The sequence below is a fragment of the Phycodurus eques genome, chromosome 7 (genome assembly GCF_024500275.1).
Source record: "Phycodurus eques isolate BA_2022a chromosome 7, UOR_Pequ_1.1, whole genome shotgun sequence".
NCBI classification, from domain to species: Eukaryota; Metazoa; Chordata; class Actinopteri; order Syngnathiformes; family Syngnathidae; genus Phycodurus; species Phycodurus eques.
In genome coordinates, this window is record NC_084531.1 from 26,509,779 (window position 1) to 26,526,931 (window position 17,153).

The 17,153-nt window shown below is 41.0% G+C and overlaps 1 protein-coding gene across 5 annotated transcripts in view; it reads left to right on the forward strand.

Moving 5' to 3' along the window:
- The window catches only part of cntn5 (contactin 5), a 113,311-nt gene that overhangs the window by 21,256 nt on the left and 74,902 nt on the right, over positions 1-17,153 (forward strand). For 3 of the 5 annotated variants that reach the window (XM_061682299.1, XM_061682298.1, XM_061682302.1), the window contains one exon: positions 9,939-10,057. In XM_061682299.1, the coding sequence (XP_061538283.1) occupies positions 10,003-10,057 (55 nt within the window). In that variant the 5' untranslated portion in view covers positions 9,939-10,002. Of the gene's footprint in view, positions 1-7,938; positions 7,976-9,938; positions 10,058-14,692; positions 14,742-17,153 lie in introns of those variants that run through there. The other 2 variants (XM_061682301.1, XM_061682303.1) reach the window with 2 other exon arrangements.

A 17,153-nucleotide genomic window follows, 5' to 3' on the forward strand; every position in this document is an offset into this window, starting at 1 on the left:
CCACTTCCTGGTCCACCACACTTGCCTCTTCTGCTCTCCCTTCTCTATCATTTTCCTCATTCATCAACTCCTCCAAGTATTCTTTCCATCTAGCAAGCACACTATGGCACCAGTCAACATATTTCCATCTCTATCCTTAACCTGCTGCACATCCTTCCCATCTCTATCCCTCTGTCTGGCCAGCCTGTATAGATCCTTTTCTCCTTCTTTAGTGTCCGACCTGCCATACATGTCATCATATGCCTCTTGTTTTGCCTTTGCCACCTCTACCTTTGCCCTGTGTCGCATCTCAACGTATTCCTTTCGCCTCTCCTCGGTCCTCTCAGTGTCCCACTTCTTCTTAGCTAACCTTTTTCCTTGTAAGGTTTCCTGTACTGTGAGTTTCCACCACCAAGTCTCCTTCTCTCCTTTCCTGCCAGAAGATACACCAAGTACTCGCCTGCCTGCTTCTCTGATCACCTTGGCTGCAGTGGTCCAGTCTTCTGGAAGCTCCTCCCGTCCACCGAGAGCCTGTATCACCTATTCCCGAAAAGCTGCACAACACTCGTCCTGTCTCAGCTTCCACCTCATGGTTCTCTTCTCTGCCTTTGTCTTCCTAATTTTCCTCCCCACCACCAGAGTCATCTTACACACCACCATCCTATGCTGTCGAGCCACACTCTCCCCTACCACTACCTTACAGTTGGTAACCTCCTTCAGATTACATCGTCTGCACAAGAGGTAATCCACCTGTGTGCTTCTACCTCCGCTCTTGTAGGTCACCCGATGTTCGTGCCTCTTCTGGAAAAAAGTGTTCACTACAGCCATTTGCATCCTTGTTGCAAAGTCTACCACCATCTGTCCCTCCAAGTTCCTTTCCTGGATGCCGTACTTACCCATCACTTCTTCATCACCCCTATTACCTTCACCAACATGTCCATTACAATCTGCACCAATTACGACTCTCTCTCTGTCTGAGATGCTCAGAACTACATCATCTAGCTCCTTCCAGAATTTCTCTTTCACCTCGAGGTCGCGTCCTACCTGTGGGGCATAGCCACTAATCACATTACACATAACACCCTTAATTTCAAATTTCAGCCTCATCACTCGATCTGATACTCTTTTCACCTCCAAGACATTTTTAGCCAACTCTTCTTTTAAAATAACCCTGACTCCATTTCTCTTCCCATCTACACCATGGTAAAATAATTTAAACCCTGCCCCTAAACTTCTAGGCTTACTGCCTTTCCACCTGGTCTCCTGGACACACAATATGTCAACCTTTCTCCTTATCATCATTTCAACCAACTCCCGAGATTTTCTTGTCATAGTCCCAACATTCAAAGTCCCCACATTCAGTTCTAGGCTCTGTGTTTTCCTCTTCTCTTTCTGCCGAAGAACCCGCTTTCCACCTCTTCTTCTTCTTTGACTTTGATCCACAGTAGCTGAATATCCACCGGCGCCCTGCAGGTTGACTGCGCCAGTGGCGGACGTTGTTAACCCGGGCCACGACCGATCCAGTATGGAATTGACACATACTCTGTATAAACCCTACATATTCATACTCTGTTTGAATGTGAGGTGCCTAAACTTGTTTGACTTCCAACATGTTGGCATAGCTCTCCGTCATAATCGATGTGACAGGCCGAGATTCACCACCTAATTTTCATCTTCTACTCAAGCTGTGCTGATCTCAAATCCAAAGCGATGCAGTTGCCATTTTCAGGGATCTGTCAGTCATTACAGTGGTTTACAAACCTGAATTTCTCAGACAAGCTGGCGTACTTGACAAATATAATGTCGGAAGCCGTAAACGGTTGGATTCCAGTTGACAAGTGTAAACGTCCATGACAGTGAATTAGTTAAGAACATTTTTCAGTTATCGGTGCTTGGGTATTTTTCTGATTACTTTTTACTTTTACTCCGTACATTTGAAAAGATATAGCTATACTTTCTACACCTTTGTAAATATAGCCTTACTTTGTTTCAACCTCCACAGATGACGAAGTCGTAAAAAGAGGTAAAAAGAGAGAAGTAAAATCAACCACGGTTGAGATTTTGATTGATTGATCGAGTTCTTGGTGACATATAAGGCGCTAAAAACAGGAAAGAGCGACAAGGTCGAGGTCACATCCTACCTGTGGGGCATAGCCACTAATCACATTACACATTGATTGAAGACTCCAAATTGCCCGTCGGTGTGAATGTGAGTGCGAATGGTTGTTTGTTTCTATGTGCCCTGCGATTGGCTGGCGAGCGGTTCAGGTGTACCCCGCCTCCCGCCCGAAGATGGCTGGGATAGGCTGCAGCAGCTCGCGACCCGAGTGAGGATAAGCAGTGAAGAAAATGGATGGATGGATGGTATGTCAAGGCACAACTGTAGCCCACGTTGACAATTTCACCAAGCATTTTGAATGTGTCGCTTATCAAAATCTGACCGTAATTTAAAAATGGCAGCTCTTCACCCAACCTAGTTACCAATCATGAGCGGCAATCCAATAATGTGGAGTTGTAGTTTTTTAATTATGATTATATAGTACAATCAAATTCATGTCAATCATAGTGTTTTTATGTAAATGTGATAGTAGTTTGCATTTCCAATTTAGCGTCCTGTCTGGCTTTTCTCTTCGCGTCCAATATCTGTGTGAAACCAAACATGAATTTCAATGTTGCCTCAGTGTTTTTAAATCAAAAAGATTGTGCCATCAAATGAAGAAAGTCTCCTCTTCTTCTTTTTGCCGCCTTTAGAGCGTCATTAAGCTGCTGCGACTGGATTGTTAATGGGTTCTGCAAAAGGCTGATTACAGCGTGAGTAACGTGCCTGTATAATAAGGCAAATGTGTTCATATGCAACACGGGCTGGATAAAAGCTTCCTGTACTCTGCATTAGTGTGACATCACCGCTATGTTTTATTATTGCGCTTTCAGTTTACAGTGGTGGTATTGTTTTTTTTAATAGATGAAGGGGAGGGCTAAATGAGGTAAACAGCATATTAGAGAAGCTGCTACGTGTTTATGATATAATCAAGAAGTTTATTACCTCTAAAATTGACTGTACAAACATACTATTTTATGTTTATTACCATCCTTACATATTTAAACATTTGACGTTTTCACTTCTACTGTACTGTATTATTATCCATCCATCCATCCATTTTCTGAGCCGCTTCCCCTCACTAGGGTCGCGGGCGTGCTGGAGCCTATCCCAGCTATCATCGGGCAGGAGGCGGGGTACACCCTGAACTGGTTGCCAGCCAATCGCAGGGCACATACAAACATCAACCATTTGCACTCACATTCACACCTACGGGCAATTTAGAGTCTCCAATTAATGCATGTTTTTGGGATGTGGGAGGAAACCGGAGTGCCCGGAGAAAACCCACGCAGGCACGGGGAGGACATGCAAACTCCACACAGGCGGAACCGGGGATTGAACCAGTGTCCTCAGAACCGTGAGGCTGACGCTCTAACCAGTTGGCCACCGTGCCTGTATTATTATTATTATTATTATTGTTATTATTATTATTATTATTATTATTATAAAGTATATCCCTCGCCATTTCTTTATCTAGCTATGAGTCTACCGCACTCTCTTACTCTCTATCCCCCCAACTCTATATCTCTTTCTCTCTATATATACACATATATAGCTCTTCTCAACTATCTTTTTCTCGCTCTCTCTTTCTCTCCCTCCCTCCCTCTATATAGCGCTCTGTTTAGTTCTCGCTATCCCGCTATTCTTCTCTCACTTTATCTACCGATTTTTTATCTGTAGCGATTCCTTTCTATCGCTCCTTATTTAACTCTATGCATCCATCTCTCTCTATCTGTCTTATTCTCCATATCCACCTACAGTATATCTCTCCATCCATTTCTCAATCCAACTATTTCTCCCTGTCATCTAATTTGTCTTTGCCATCCAACTATTTCTATCATCCATGTCTCTTCATGCATCCATTTTTTTGTCTCCATCTATTCATTTCTCCATTTCTGTTTATTTCCCTCCATCTTCCATCTATTTCTCTGTCCATCTATTTACATCCATCCATCCATGTATATTTCTCCACCCAATCATCCATTCATCTCCATCTTTCTCTCTCCCTATCCAGTTCCATTATAAGGCTGCCGCTCGTAGCATTTCGTGGTTGGGGGAGGTAATAATCTTTTGATTTTGGATTGAGTCTCATGAGACAGATGTACCTAATGTGGTGGCCGGTAGTAAGCCTACAGGTTCTGTATACTGTACTGCATCAATTTGTCAAGGCGCCTTATATTTGTACAGTGTGCACCTTTTATGATGTCCTGTGTGTTCCAAATGCATGGAGAAATCATTCTAAGTGTTACACACGACACATCAGCACATCTTATATGACTGCGTCCTTGTTAGACATAGTATATAGTCTCAGACACGAGGAAGAAAAACAGCATGAATAAATGTTTTGGTGTGGTTAGACTATTTCCTCCGCCCTAAGCACAAACAGATGGCCGCTTTTTACATTTTAAGGCAAAATGGATGCGATGCAAGAGAGTTCTTTTAAGTCTCGTCCACGCTGTATGATTTGTGGAAGGACACTTTCCCATGGCCCTGTAATACTTCAGCGGTAATGGCAAGATGTGACATACGGAATTGCGCCTGGATGGGAAAATTGCAACTCTCGCCATTTGGATATTCTTTCCCCGAGAGAGTGTTTTTCAACATATCGTGTCAATGGACTGCGCTCCAATAGGGAGGACGAACCGGCATATATATATATATATATATATATATATATATATATATATATATATATATATATATATATATATATATATATATATATACATACGAGTGTCCGTTTGAAGCATCTTCACCTGTCTTGTGACCTTTCAAGGCACACGATTGGGTGCTCAGCGTGCCACACATGTAATCTGCTGGCGTCATGGCAGAGAATATAATTGCTTACGCCATGCTCCCTTGGTAATTGTCTTTTGATTGAGGTCAGCGGGACAATTAAAAGCATCGAGGGGTGAAAAAGTGGCGGCGAGAGAGCCCAGACAGCCGACGTTAGCGACAGGGATGAGCGCCGGGGATAATTGCGCGTGGGAGCGGGCCTCAAAAGTCAGCTTAATGATCATATGGACTTTTTTTTTTTTTAATGGATATCCACACTCGACCATTTTGTAGTTTCAGCGGCATCCCGCTCGCAGCAGGAACAAAATCTGCTCCTGGAATTTCATGTCGCATGACGTAGCTTTGCATAATCGGCAAGACAAACAAACCCGGAGATGTTAAATTATTCTGTGGGAGAGACTTTACACATTTTACAACAACAACACCATTCTCTGACATCTTCATGCACCCTGATGCAGCGTGGGTGAATGCAGATATTTATGCGTTGCTGATTAAATGTCATGTTATTCAGATTGGATGTGATATTTTTCATTACCTCAGCCAATTATTGTAAACACTTTTTGTTGCTGTTTGTTTGAGGAGGATAACTAAATAATATCACAGGATTTTGTGGAGAGTCAGGGCAAAGGACAATAAGAACCAGTAAATCAAAATAAATTGTTGTTCCTTTTTATTAGTTGCAAAGTGAAAACTATTAAGGACAAAATGCATGCATATTCAGAAAGTGGGTATCTATGAAGATGTACAATTTGGTGCTGATCCAAAACTACCATTATTATTTGTTTGTAAAGACAATTATGTACACACATTGTCATTGAATGACCCACCATTTGGTGCAAATCTGGTCTACTGAGTGACTGGTCAGCTTTTCTTGGCAAAACCTTACAAGATAAGGCTCAGTTATATTGGGGGGATCTTGGTTCGGTCACAGGGAGTTTTGAATCTGTGCTGGGTTTGATGAACATTAAGTAGTAATGTGAGTGTTACCATTTCAGGTAGGTGTACCGCGAGTACCATTGTAGTTTGGCAAATGAGTCATGTTCAGGTTGCTGAAAGTGCTCCTGACGTATCGTACAAGTAAACTGTATGTGACCATGACCTTCCTGGTCGTTCACCATGAGCAGCGAAGATGTCGTTTTGCTTTGATCATCAACCTCTCACTTCAACATTAATTCAGAATCAAACAGATGTGACGTTACCGTACACATGCTGATTTACATTTTGTGATGCCAATAGAAGAACAATTCACTTACCTACCCCCACTCAGAAACGCCGCCCTGTGCGGTGACACACATCGCACATATGAAAAAGCGCCACTGTTGGAGCAAAATGTGCTGCCCAGTGTCTGAGGCTCGTTTATGTTATGCGCTGCTTTTGCTGCATCTGGCACAATATTTTCTTCAATCTGACTGAGTGATTAAAAGCTTTTCTTGAAAAACAAAAAAAGAGCTGTCTGCATTAATAACCACATGATCTGTCCATTGCGATGAGAAAAAAAAAAACGTGTTGGTCAGCACGAGGGTGTCATTTCTCAAAATTCACGAGGTCACATCAAAGCAAGAATATTATTCTTCCTATTCGCTGCGAGGCCTATTAGACAAATCATTGCGATTTTTACTTTTTTTTTTTTGCCCCCGTGCTTCTGAAGTTTCTCTCGCTCAGTTTTATCGTTTTATCCAAACGGGTCAGTGGTTTCAAACATGGCTGTCGCTGTGGAAACATAGAGGCAGAAAACATCAAATAAAACAGTGATAAAGAAGAAGAAGCTGCTTTTGAGCATTCACACACTATGGAAGAGTCAACGTGTAGACAATCCTGCGTTGAGTGACTATGTGTTTTATTCATGGCCAGTGAGTGCTGAACTTCCACCACCGTCAAGGAGCCAGGCGGGCACACTAACTAGTCTAACAGTTGTCGGCTTGGCTGTGATTTATTACACAGCCACAGAGCGTCACCTTGGCCTTGGCTCTTTTCCTTTCAGTTTTTGGAGACACGATTGGATGAAACCGAGAGCAATTTTTTCGAATGAATGGCACGTCGAGCATCGGAAAGGAGTGACAAGCTGATGCCTGCAGATGTGGGTCGCGTCATTGGGTTTCTCGTGATGTCATTTGGATTCTGAAAAATGACATCATTAAGGTTACATGCAGATTTGTTTGGGCAGTTGGAGAAAGGGGAACCGGATTAGGCTCCAACTTTTAAATTGTGTTGGTGGTCACTTGGGCTATAGCAATACAGAAATTCAGATTTTTCCAGTACGGAACATATTAGGCAAGGCAGTGATTCCACAGTTGTATGCCGCGCGAGATATCATCGGGTGTTCTACAGGAAATTATGCAATTAAATTGAATTGGTCTGAAAATTATTATTCATTTAGTACAAATCTCTATTTATGCCAGCGATATACAGTGACAGGCAGAACAAAAAAATGCACTTCCACTTTTAGACAGAAGGTACAATAAACCTGTGTACCCCTCTGTTGCCATTCATCCAACAGCATAAAAGCTTTGTGTTCAAATTAACAGTTCCAGATTTCACAGTGAGTAATATACATTGTTTTTATTCAACTTTTTTGACATAGGCAAATACACTAAAAAACTATTTAGAGCTCGAATAGACACATTTGTCTACATAATGACCATTGAGTAAATATAATTCAGTTCATAATTAAGCTATTTGCCTTACAACTCTTTTAACAGCAAGCTGTGATATAGCAGGCTTTCAAAATAGCTCGCGTATATATATAAAACAGTATAATCGATTGACTGATTGTGTCCAATGTGCTTTTGTTACACTAATGAAAAGTTTTGTTTAGCAATTTGTTTCCTGACTCCACAATACTGTATGTACTCAACTGTATCCTTAAAAACAAGGTATGTACCCAAGCTTTTGGTGTACCGTCACACGCTCGGTGACCAATAATAAATCATCCAGTCAGTGCAATATAGCGAGGTACGAACTGAAGCAGGGCGGAAAAAAACAATTGCAACAAATAATTCGAGGGCTACTATCTCTATCTGTGTGATTGCTATCCGAGCATCAGAGGCAGAAGTAGAGCAGTGCGGCACTGTGGGAGGAAAAGGAGAAGGGGATGGCGAGGAGGTGAGGCCAGCTCTCTGCTTCCATAAATGATAAATGCGGAACGACTCCTGCTGGATGTGGACATGCTTCCCTCAACTCTCGGCGTTGTCTTAATGATCCCAATCACGATGCAAGGGAGAAGAGAGGCTGCACTGGACAGTGGTGGAGAGATGCTAGCGAGAGAGCACAAGAAAGAGTGTACAGGTTGGACCTAATCAGAAATAAACACAGCCTGTGACAGAGATGATTGACGAAAAAGGTCAACGCTGTCCGGGAAACAATACTTGATCTGTACCCATGTTGTGATTGCAAAATTGTCTCGCTCTCTTCTACCTCTTACAAGGATAGTGTGCTATTTTTGTGCAAAAGGGCAACAAGTTTGTTTTGATAGCTGATTTTCATGACATTGCATTTTGGTAACACATTTTGATGCTATTGATTTGTGCCAAATGTGGGGCAGTGGCCCACCTAATGTGCACCCAGTAGGACCTTGAGAGTCAGGTGCATATATTTAGGATAGCTAAGCCTTGGAGGTGGTCTGAGCTCAACTGAATACTGTAATGTAAAGCTTGAATCACAGAGGAGGCACACTTATGGCATTGGGCCGCTTTGCTGTCTTCGGCACAGGGTTTTGCTTGACTGTGCGGGGTACATTGAAATAGCAATACTACCAAGTAGGGCTGGGTGGTATGGCCTAAAATGTATATCATCGTATAAACTGAATCCCTTAAAGGACTTAAAGGAGCAGTGGTAAGAATGAATGAATGACATTTTACTCTCGTATTGTAATGCATACAATTTGTACGCCCATAAGACACCAAACAATCAAGTGATCCAGCACCAGGACCAAAGTACAACAAAACGTAAACATGAAAAACACTCTATATTGTCTTCTTTTCTAAGCTTAAAAAATACAATCTGCAATTCCAAAAACAATCACAAACAAAAAAATCAAACAGCTGTTTAATATTTTCCGCATTTGACCAATAGAACATATAAGGGTTATGTTGTATAATATCATTAAATTCTCTTATATCATCATAAAGTGTACAATAAAGGAGAAAATGAGATTCACTTTCAACGTCATTCAAGTCACACATCTCACACAATCTATTATCAGATTTACTTGTACATACAATACAATGACATCATCAACGAGCGTTATCGCGATTGGTCGATATAGTCCAAATCCATACACGAGGCAAAACTCACACTGTCTACCACGTATGCCCTATATACTGTGCATCCCTATTACCAAAAATATTCTGGCATGAAATGAGCTGCCTAGTGTCAGAAATCTTCAAACTTGGAGGAGGCTTATTTTCTTGCACTGCTTTGCTGCATCCGGCACAGGGTTTTCTTTAATTTGTATGATAGATAAAATGGATTTTCAAGACTTTTAAGGCATTGTGGAGCGAAATGTGCTGCCCAATGTCAGGAAGATTGAAACGCGTTGGAAGTTCCGTTATGTTAAGTGACTGATTTGCATCCGGCACGTAATTTTTTTGAATCTGTGCTGCGTATGATGCAATATCAAGCCTATTAAGGCATTCTGGAGTCAAATATGCTGCCCAGTGTCATAAAGTTTAAAAGCTCAGTTACACTTTGGAAAAGGGGGTGCTTTGTTGCATCCGGCATACCGTTTCTTGAATCTTTGCATCATACAATAAAATTCCAAACTGTCAAGGTATACTTCAGCAAAATGTTCTTCCAAGTGTCAGAAGGCTTGAAACACAGAGAAGACTCACTCTTGTTACGGGGCTACTTTACTGCGTCCAGCACATGGTGTCTTCAATCTGTGCTGGATGTGATGACGTCTCAAGATTATCAAGGCATTCTCAGATCTTATTCCGACTCAGAACATTTACTTTGTAAATAATACGTACATTTGTGCATTTCCATATTTTGCCTTGAACAACCGCTCATGACAAGCAGTGTTGCATATTGTTTACCGTGTTGTCGTTTTCTGTGTGATTACGTGCAGGCGCAGCTTTAATGAATAAGCAGAGCTGCTGACCTTCTAGCTGCAGGGACCCTTCTCCACAAGTATGGGGTCACCATGGAAACCAATTCTCCTCCTCTCTGTCATCAGTGGCCTTTCAGGTAAGAGAGAGGCTCGCCGGCGTCATGCCAAATAATCTTGTTTGAGAAGGAAAGCGCCGCGTGTTGACGTTTTTTCGGCTCGGAGATTCTCCCGCGACGACGTGTCGTATGCAAATACAGGTTGGGGGGAGTGTTTATGTATGTACGTTTGAGCGCTAAGAAGAAAATTGCGTACACATTTACATGTATATGAAGGGCAAAGAGAGGCGTTGCCTGAAATAGAAGCCACAGTGGTCACAGAGTGGCATCTTTTTCCATCATGATGGAAGTTTTGGGCATATTTGAAATTTGTACCCGCAGAAACTTTTTGTATATGCAGACACATCTCAGTAAACATGGTAGAAAAGTTAATCTATTTTAAGAATTGTGAAACTCATGTTATACAGATACATTAAACCCATAGGAAAATACTTTCCATAAGGGCAATTTCTGCCCATTTTCTACATGGTATTGAAAGTGATTTTTTTTTTCTGGTGTAAAGTATAACCAAACTCAAAATTCACCATATGAAGAAATTAGAATTCTCGAGATGGTAAATTTGGGGTTTTTGTCACCTGTAAGTTACACTCCTCAAAACCAATAGTAAATGCTACTACATACAGTATTTCTATTGGAAATCCATCCATCCATCATCCCCCAATGTACATGGTCCAAAAAAAGCGAGAAAAAAAGTATACTGTAGACTACCCCTTAATATCTGTTTATTTGCTATGTAGTATGATATTGCAATCTCATGCACTGTAATATACAGTAGGTGATCCAACAAATACCTACACATACAAAGTTAGTTCATTTCGGCATCATTGAGAATTTTTGTGCGTGCAAAAAAAGTAGAAAAAACTGATTTAATGTAATATGTGTTTAAATCATTAAATTGTCAATAAATCAGCAGGATTTTTGTTCTGACCTGGAGCTTTGCTTTGTTTTCTATGGAAGAGTGCCGATAAGAAACGTTTGCCATCTGAATCAATATTGACCCGAGCTAAAATCTTGAATACCATTCAAAAATCAGTCAAAGATTTGCTATGACAGAGCAGAGAGAAAAAAAGATTGGTCAATCTGTGACTGAAAGTACATTTACTGGTTTGACTTTTGAAAAATCAACAGGATTTTTGCTTAAAGGTAGCAGGATTGACAACTTGCTATAGATAAAGAATGAAATAGACTAAAGTCAACGGATTGACTTTTGCATGTTTTTGTTATTAAAGACGTGACTGCCCCGGGACGCATTGATCGGTCTCACTGCCGGTCGCTTCGCAGGACTCTGCCGTTCTGTATGCGGGTGAAGAAAAGTGAAACCATGGATCCTTTTTTGTCAGTTTCAAATTGTCAGGAGTTGAAATGGCATTTTTTTAAAGAAATTTTAAAACATTAAAAAAGTATTTTTGTTTCACGATTTCTGGTTTAAAGATAGAATTGTTTTTACCTATGATATTCTTAGTTCATATAAATTAAGCAACTAATAGGCTAATTTGGAAATAATCTGTCTTTGTCTTTCAGGAGGTCTTTGATGTCATTTCATCGCAAAACCAGACAATCATTTTCAAAGTCCAACATTTTCACATACATAACAATAAAATTGTACCGAAATGGTAAATATTATATTTTATGAAAGAAATTGCTAACAGCTTCATCCTAACCTTTCAGAGGGGAGTCAAGTCACATTGATTGCACAGATATGTTTTCGCTATCCTCAAGATCCTGTCGACTCACTTGAGTGAGACCAGCATCGGGTTTGGGTTCGTCGTAGTTTTTATTTCTTATTGTCACACTGTTAGACTGCAGTTTGAGAAAATGTGTATTTGTGACAAATCAAACAGTTTGCATGGGGTAGGACTCCGCTCTGAGGCCTTAATGGATACAATACTTGTTATCCGATGTTATTTGACTAGTATCAGAGCTTGTCGTCAGGGCAGAGTTTTCTCAAACTGGGTTCGACAGACCCTTTCAGGCCAAGCAGTTGTAGCTTGGCTGTCTGCAAAATAATTAGCAATAACTTATTGTGCATACCTACTGTACATATGGGTGCCTACATGCCAATAAAGCAAACATAAACCATGCCGTTTCATTCTCGGCATTGAATCGATCGCAACTGGACTTTTCTGTTTGTCTTCGAAGACGTTTTGCTTCCCATCCCAGCAGGCTTCATCAGTTCATGCAACAATGCCTCAGGCTAGTCTGTCCTAAGCCTTGTTTTTTTTTAATTTATTTTATTTTTTGGGGGGGAGCATATTTTTTTCAAAAATACAAAAATACCTTGATTTAAAAGTGCCCCAACTACCGAGTTCCTATGGCATTTAAGGGTACACATGGTAGTCATGTTTAATTGGCATTAGGGGGGGGGGGGGGGGGTTCTTGTAAAAATTCCTCCCCTGGTAAAGGTCCCTGGATCCCAAAAGTTGGAGAACCCATGCTGTCGCAAATGGGAAAGCGGCGCCTTTTGTGCTGAATTTAGCACCGGCAGCTGTCACAAAGGCGTGATAGGCTTCAGCTTGCCACTTAGACACCCACGGGGGTGTGATTCTGCCTTTTATGCGTCGTGATACTTTTGACATGACGTCTCATGTACTGGATTATTGCCCCATTGTTCTCGCGGAACATTCAAAAAGATGCCCACTTTTGAGGACAACCGCGCCTCTGTTGCTTCCGTTCCTTATTATAGTTTGACTTCGCTCTCCCGGCTGTCTGGTCCTTTTTCCATTTCTACAGATAAGCGCACAGCGGCGGCGGGGGAGGAAGGAAGGGAGGGAAGCGTGGCTCTCTCATGTTTAAAAAGTGGGCCGGCAAGGAGGCTGCGACATCAGGGCCATTTTCTTCTCTCTGCTCCCGCCCGATGCTGATTGAACCGCAGTGTTGAGTGTAGAACTGTAATTCAGCTGTCCCTTGGCGGTGTCTCCATTTCAAAGAAGTGGGTTCCAGGGAATATAGATGCGTTGCACTGCATAGGTGATGCATGAGGCTACTTTGACCAAGGGCGAAGGTGTCATTTGCCACAAATATGGTTTGGAAAAATTGATGGATTTGGACGTACTATAAATGAAATGAGAATATTGCCGTGATAGACTCTTAACTGCAGATGCAAGTGTAAAAACGAAAGAAATCTAATACCATGTTATTATTATTAATATTGCTGCATTGTAGATTGCCTTTTTCCTTTATCATTTGTATATTTGTTCTTTTTTTATTGGATGTGACTAGACATGCTCTAATTTTTTAAAACAAAGTAAGGGTAATAGACTCCTCTTTGCTGTCTTGTGTGTCTTTGGCCATTGGTTTATTAAAACAAAAGTAAGGGTGATTGTTATCAGGACTTTGTTGTTTTGTGACACTTTGCACATTTTATTACACCAAAGTAAGGGTGGTCGATTTTCGTCTTCCCTCTCGAGTCTTGCTTGTTGGTTCAACTAAAGCGACAGTGGTCAACTTTTGTCAACCTTTTTGAGTCTTTGGTTGTCGGTTTATTGAGCCAAAGTAAGGGTGGCCAGCTTTTAACTTCGCTGTCTTGTGAAGCTTTACTTGTTGGTTTATTAAACCAAAGAAAGTGCGGTCAACTTTTGTAGTCGATGTCTTGTAAGTGTTTGCATGTCAGTTTAAAATTAAATTGAATCTAAACAAAAATAAGGGCAGGTGACTTGTCATAGCTGTCTTGTAGGTAATTGCTTTTTGGTTTCCTAAACCAAAGTAAGGGTGGTTGACTTTAGTTTCCCCTCTCGAGTCTTGGTTGTTGGTTTATTAGAACCAAGTGAGAGTGGACAACTTTTGTCTTCGCTGTATTGTGAGGCATTGCTTGTCAGTTTATTATAACACAAAGGGCGGTCGACTTCAGTCTTCACTGTCTAATGAGTCTTTGCTTGTCAATTTCTTAAAAACAAAATTGAGAGTGGGTGACGTTTATCTTTGCGATTTTCGTTAATGGCTTTCGCAGGCCACATAAAATGATGTGGCAGGCTGGATGTGGCCGGGCCTTGAGTTTGACACCTCTGGATTATTGCAAAAAAAGCAAGGGTGATCTATTTTCTTTTTAGTTTCTCTTTCATATATATTGTTATCTTCACGGGGTATGAATCTTTATCTGAGGATTAGAAACTATTCTCAACACCTAACCATCCTGACTGGATGGGGTCTATTTTTGGTCGCACCATTAGGGAGTGGTGGCCTTCCTCCAACTGGCAGGAGCTCCCTTGTACTCACAATTTGAGCCCAAGACATAAAATCAGCTTTGGATTTGGAATTTGACATTTTTGTGGAGTCTGTGTGCCGATGCCAGTGCTTGTTAAAATGGTGTTTTCATGAGCCACACAGCCTGCAGCCAATTAGAGAATGCTGCAGACATGAAGTGAATATTACGGCAGGTGCTGCAATGTTTGTATGACGTGCAGGAAAATAATTCTACATTCAAACCTTAAAACATACCAAGTCTTTCAAAATGAAATCCAAATATCGGGGAAGAATCAGTCTCTCTTGTTCTCGCTGAACAAAGTAAGAGTGAACAGATTTTGTCTTCTTGTGAATCGGTTGAAAGCAAGGTCAGGTCTTGTCTGTGTATTAAAAGAAAGTAAGGGAGGAAATAAGGTCTTCAATGTTTTATGACTCTTTGCATGTCAGTCTATTACAACAAAGTCGGAGCGATCAACTTTTGTCGTCGTTGTCTTGAGTCTTTTGCAAGACAGTTTATCAAAACAAAGTAAGGTTGGTCAACTTTTATCTGTCATTTGGCGAGTCATTGTTCAATGGATTATTTAAATGAAGTAAGTACAATTGTGTTTTGTCTTCGCAGTTTTTGCACGTTGGTTTATGAAATAAAAATGTTGTCATCAAACATTTGTATTTGCTGCTTTAGAGTCTTTGTACATCTTCGTTGTTGTCGCCATGGTAACGGGTATATCTGGTAGCAGTGACCGGTGACATGTTTTCTGGTCCCGTCTCCCCGACGGTGTTTGATTTGACAAGATGAAGCCCAGTGATCGTAAAAGATGGGATATGGTGATATCGTAATAAATGTCTAAAGCAGTAGTCTGACACAGTACGAACAGGAAACACCAAATTTGTCTTGTAGTCTGATCCAGGCATAAATTACACTGTTTGTAAACAAGGGGGATTGACTAGTATCGTAGATCTACTTCCATATTTTCTTTTGTGTGGCATGAGGTTGTGGGTTTTTTATGACAAAGTAAAGGCGATGGACTTTCGGCGTTGTTGTCTTGTCACTCTTTGGTCGTCGGTTTAATAAAACAAAATACGAGCAATTGACATTCGCATTTTCTGTCATGTGGTCTTTCCTCTTTGGATGAGTACATCAGAGTAAGGGTGATAGCCTGATGGGCTATTGCCTTGCCATTTATCATTTCCTGTATGCCAAATTCCGACTTGTGTGGGCCTCGTGAGCCTGTCTATAAAATAAAGATCCGTCACTTGTGACTGGGCCAACCTTTACGCAAATGTGAGGATCAAGTAACAAGCTTTCAACAGCCAAGGAGCTGAGATGAAAATGAAAATGATTCACGGCCGGCCAGTCTATGGAGGATATTTCACTGAATAAATGTACTCCAGCCTAATCAGCCTCAGTCAATAGAATCTCCCCCGTGAAGGTCTTCATTAATCTCACGCTCCATCGACTAATCATTCTCATCTGCTGAGGCCCCGCGAGCGTCTCACGTACTTACTGTACATGATTCCCATTAATTCTTTCCGCCCTAGTCTGGAGCCGCCACAAGTTGAGGCCACCGTGTGACATTCCCACCAATGTTGTCCTCGGGTCTGCCCGACGTGCCATCTTGCTTTAGCCTCACCGCTCACCTTTGCGGCTAATCTGCATGCTAAATGCATCGCCTCAAGACCGTGTGGTATGGTTTGGCTTATGCTGACGTTATAGGGTGTATGCTAATGTGATTTATATCCAGTGGTTACAAAAGTACTCATATGCTGTACTTAAGTAGAAGTACCTGTTTTTATAAATCATAGCTTTGGTAACCTTGCGAAGTGACTGCAATTAATCAATCAAACAAAAGCACTTGACCTTACCTCTTCATTTTTGTTATTTTTACGTGGTGTCATCATCACCTGTCAAGTGGAGAAAAAGTAAAAAGCCCATTTTAAAAAAGTCAGGAGTAGAAAGTACAGCCATGGTTTACCAACGTAGGGAAACGTAAAAAGAAAAATAACTCAAGAAAAGTACAAGTACCTGGAAAATTACAGTAATGGAGTACTTGTACTTTGCTACTTCCCACCATTGTTCAAATGATAATCAGACCTATATTGTTCAAGAAGATGTCGTAAAGACCTTCACTCTTCAACAATGGCCACCAAACGTATTCAGCGTTTATCCGGTGTGTTACAGCTTCTGAATGGTACGGATTGACAGGTTTGACGAGGGTTATCGCTTTTATCAGACGACGTTAAGAGTCTTCACAAGAGTAAGAGGATGTGGGCTTTAATAGACCAACAAAAGAGGGTGTTCTTTTTTCTAGTATGGTGTGTTCGTCAGGATTTAGCCTTAACCCGGACTGCCATTCCTGGTGTAAATAAAGCAAATGACCTTTTCCTACTTGGTCTCTCCAGAAACACAATACAAGCGCTCTTGTTGGTGCAATAAGCGGCAATTTAATCCGTGGCAGATGTCAAAGCGTAGATTTATGAGCAAAGTGATGCCATTTTAACGCCTTGTAGTTGGTCTGGAATACTCTGGCTAAATAAAATTTACACGACATGTTTATACACCTCTAATATACCATCGCTCCACTATATCATATTTAATGTCTATACACCTCCAATGTAATATATTACTGCACAACATATTTGGATCTTTGCAAGTCAAGGCAATTAGCATGTCTGCTGGATTCTTTGGTGTTGGTTTATTAAAACAATGTAAGGACAATTGCTATATTGTTTTGACTGTATTGTGAATGTTTGTTGATTTACCAAAACAAAGTGATCAACTTGTCTTTGCTGTCTTCTGGGTGTCAGTTTATTAAAACAAATGGCCGAACGACTTTTGTCTTGGGAGTCTTGGAAAATCAAAGTAAAGGGCCATCAACTTTTTTTTTTTTCTGTGTTGCAAATCTTTGCATATTAGCGTAATAAAACAAAGCAAATCTGA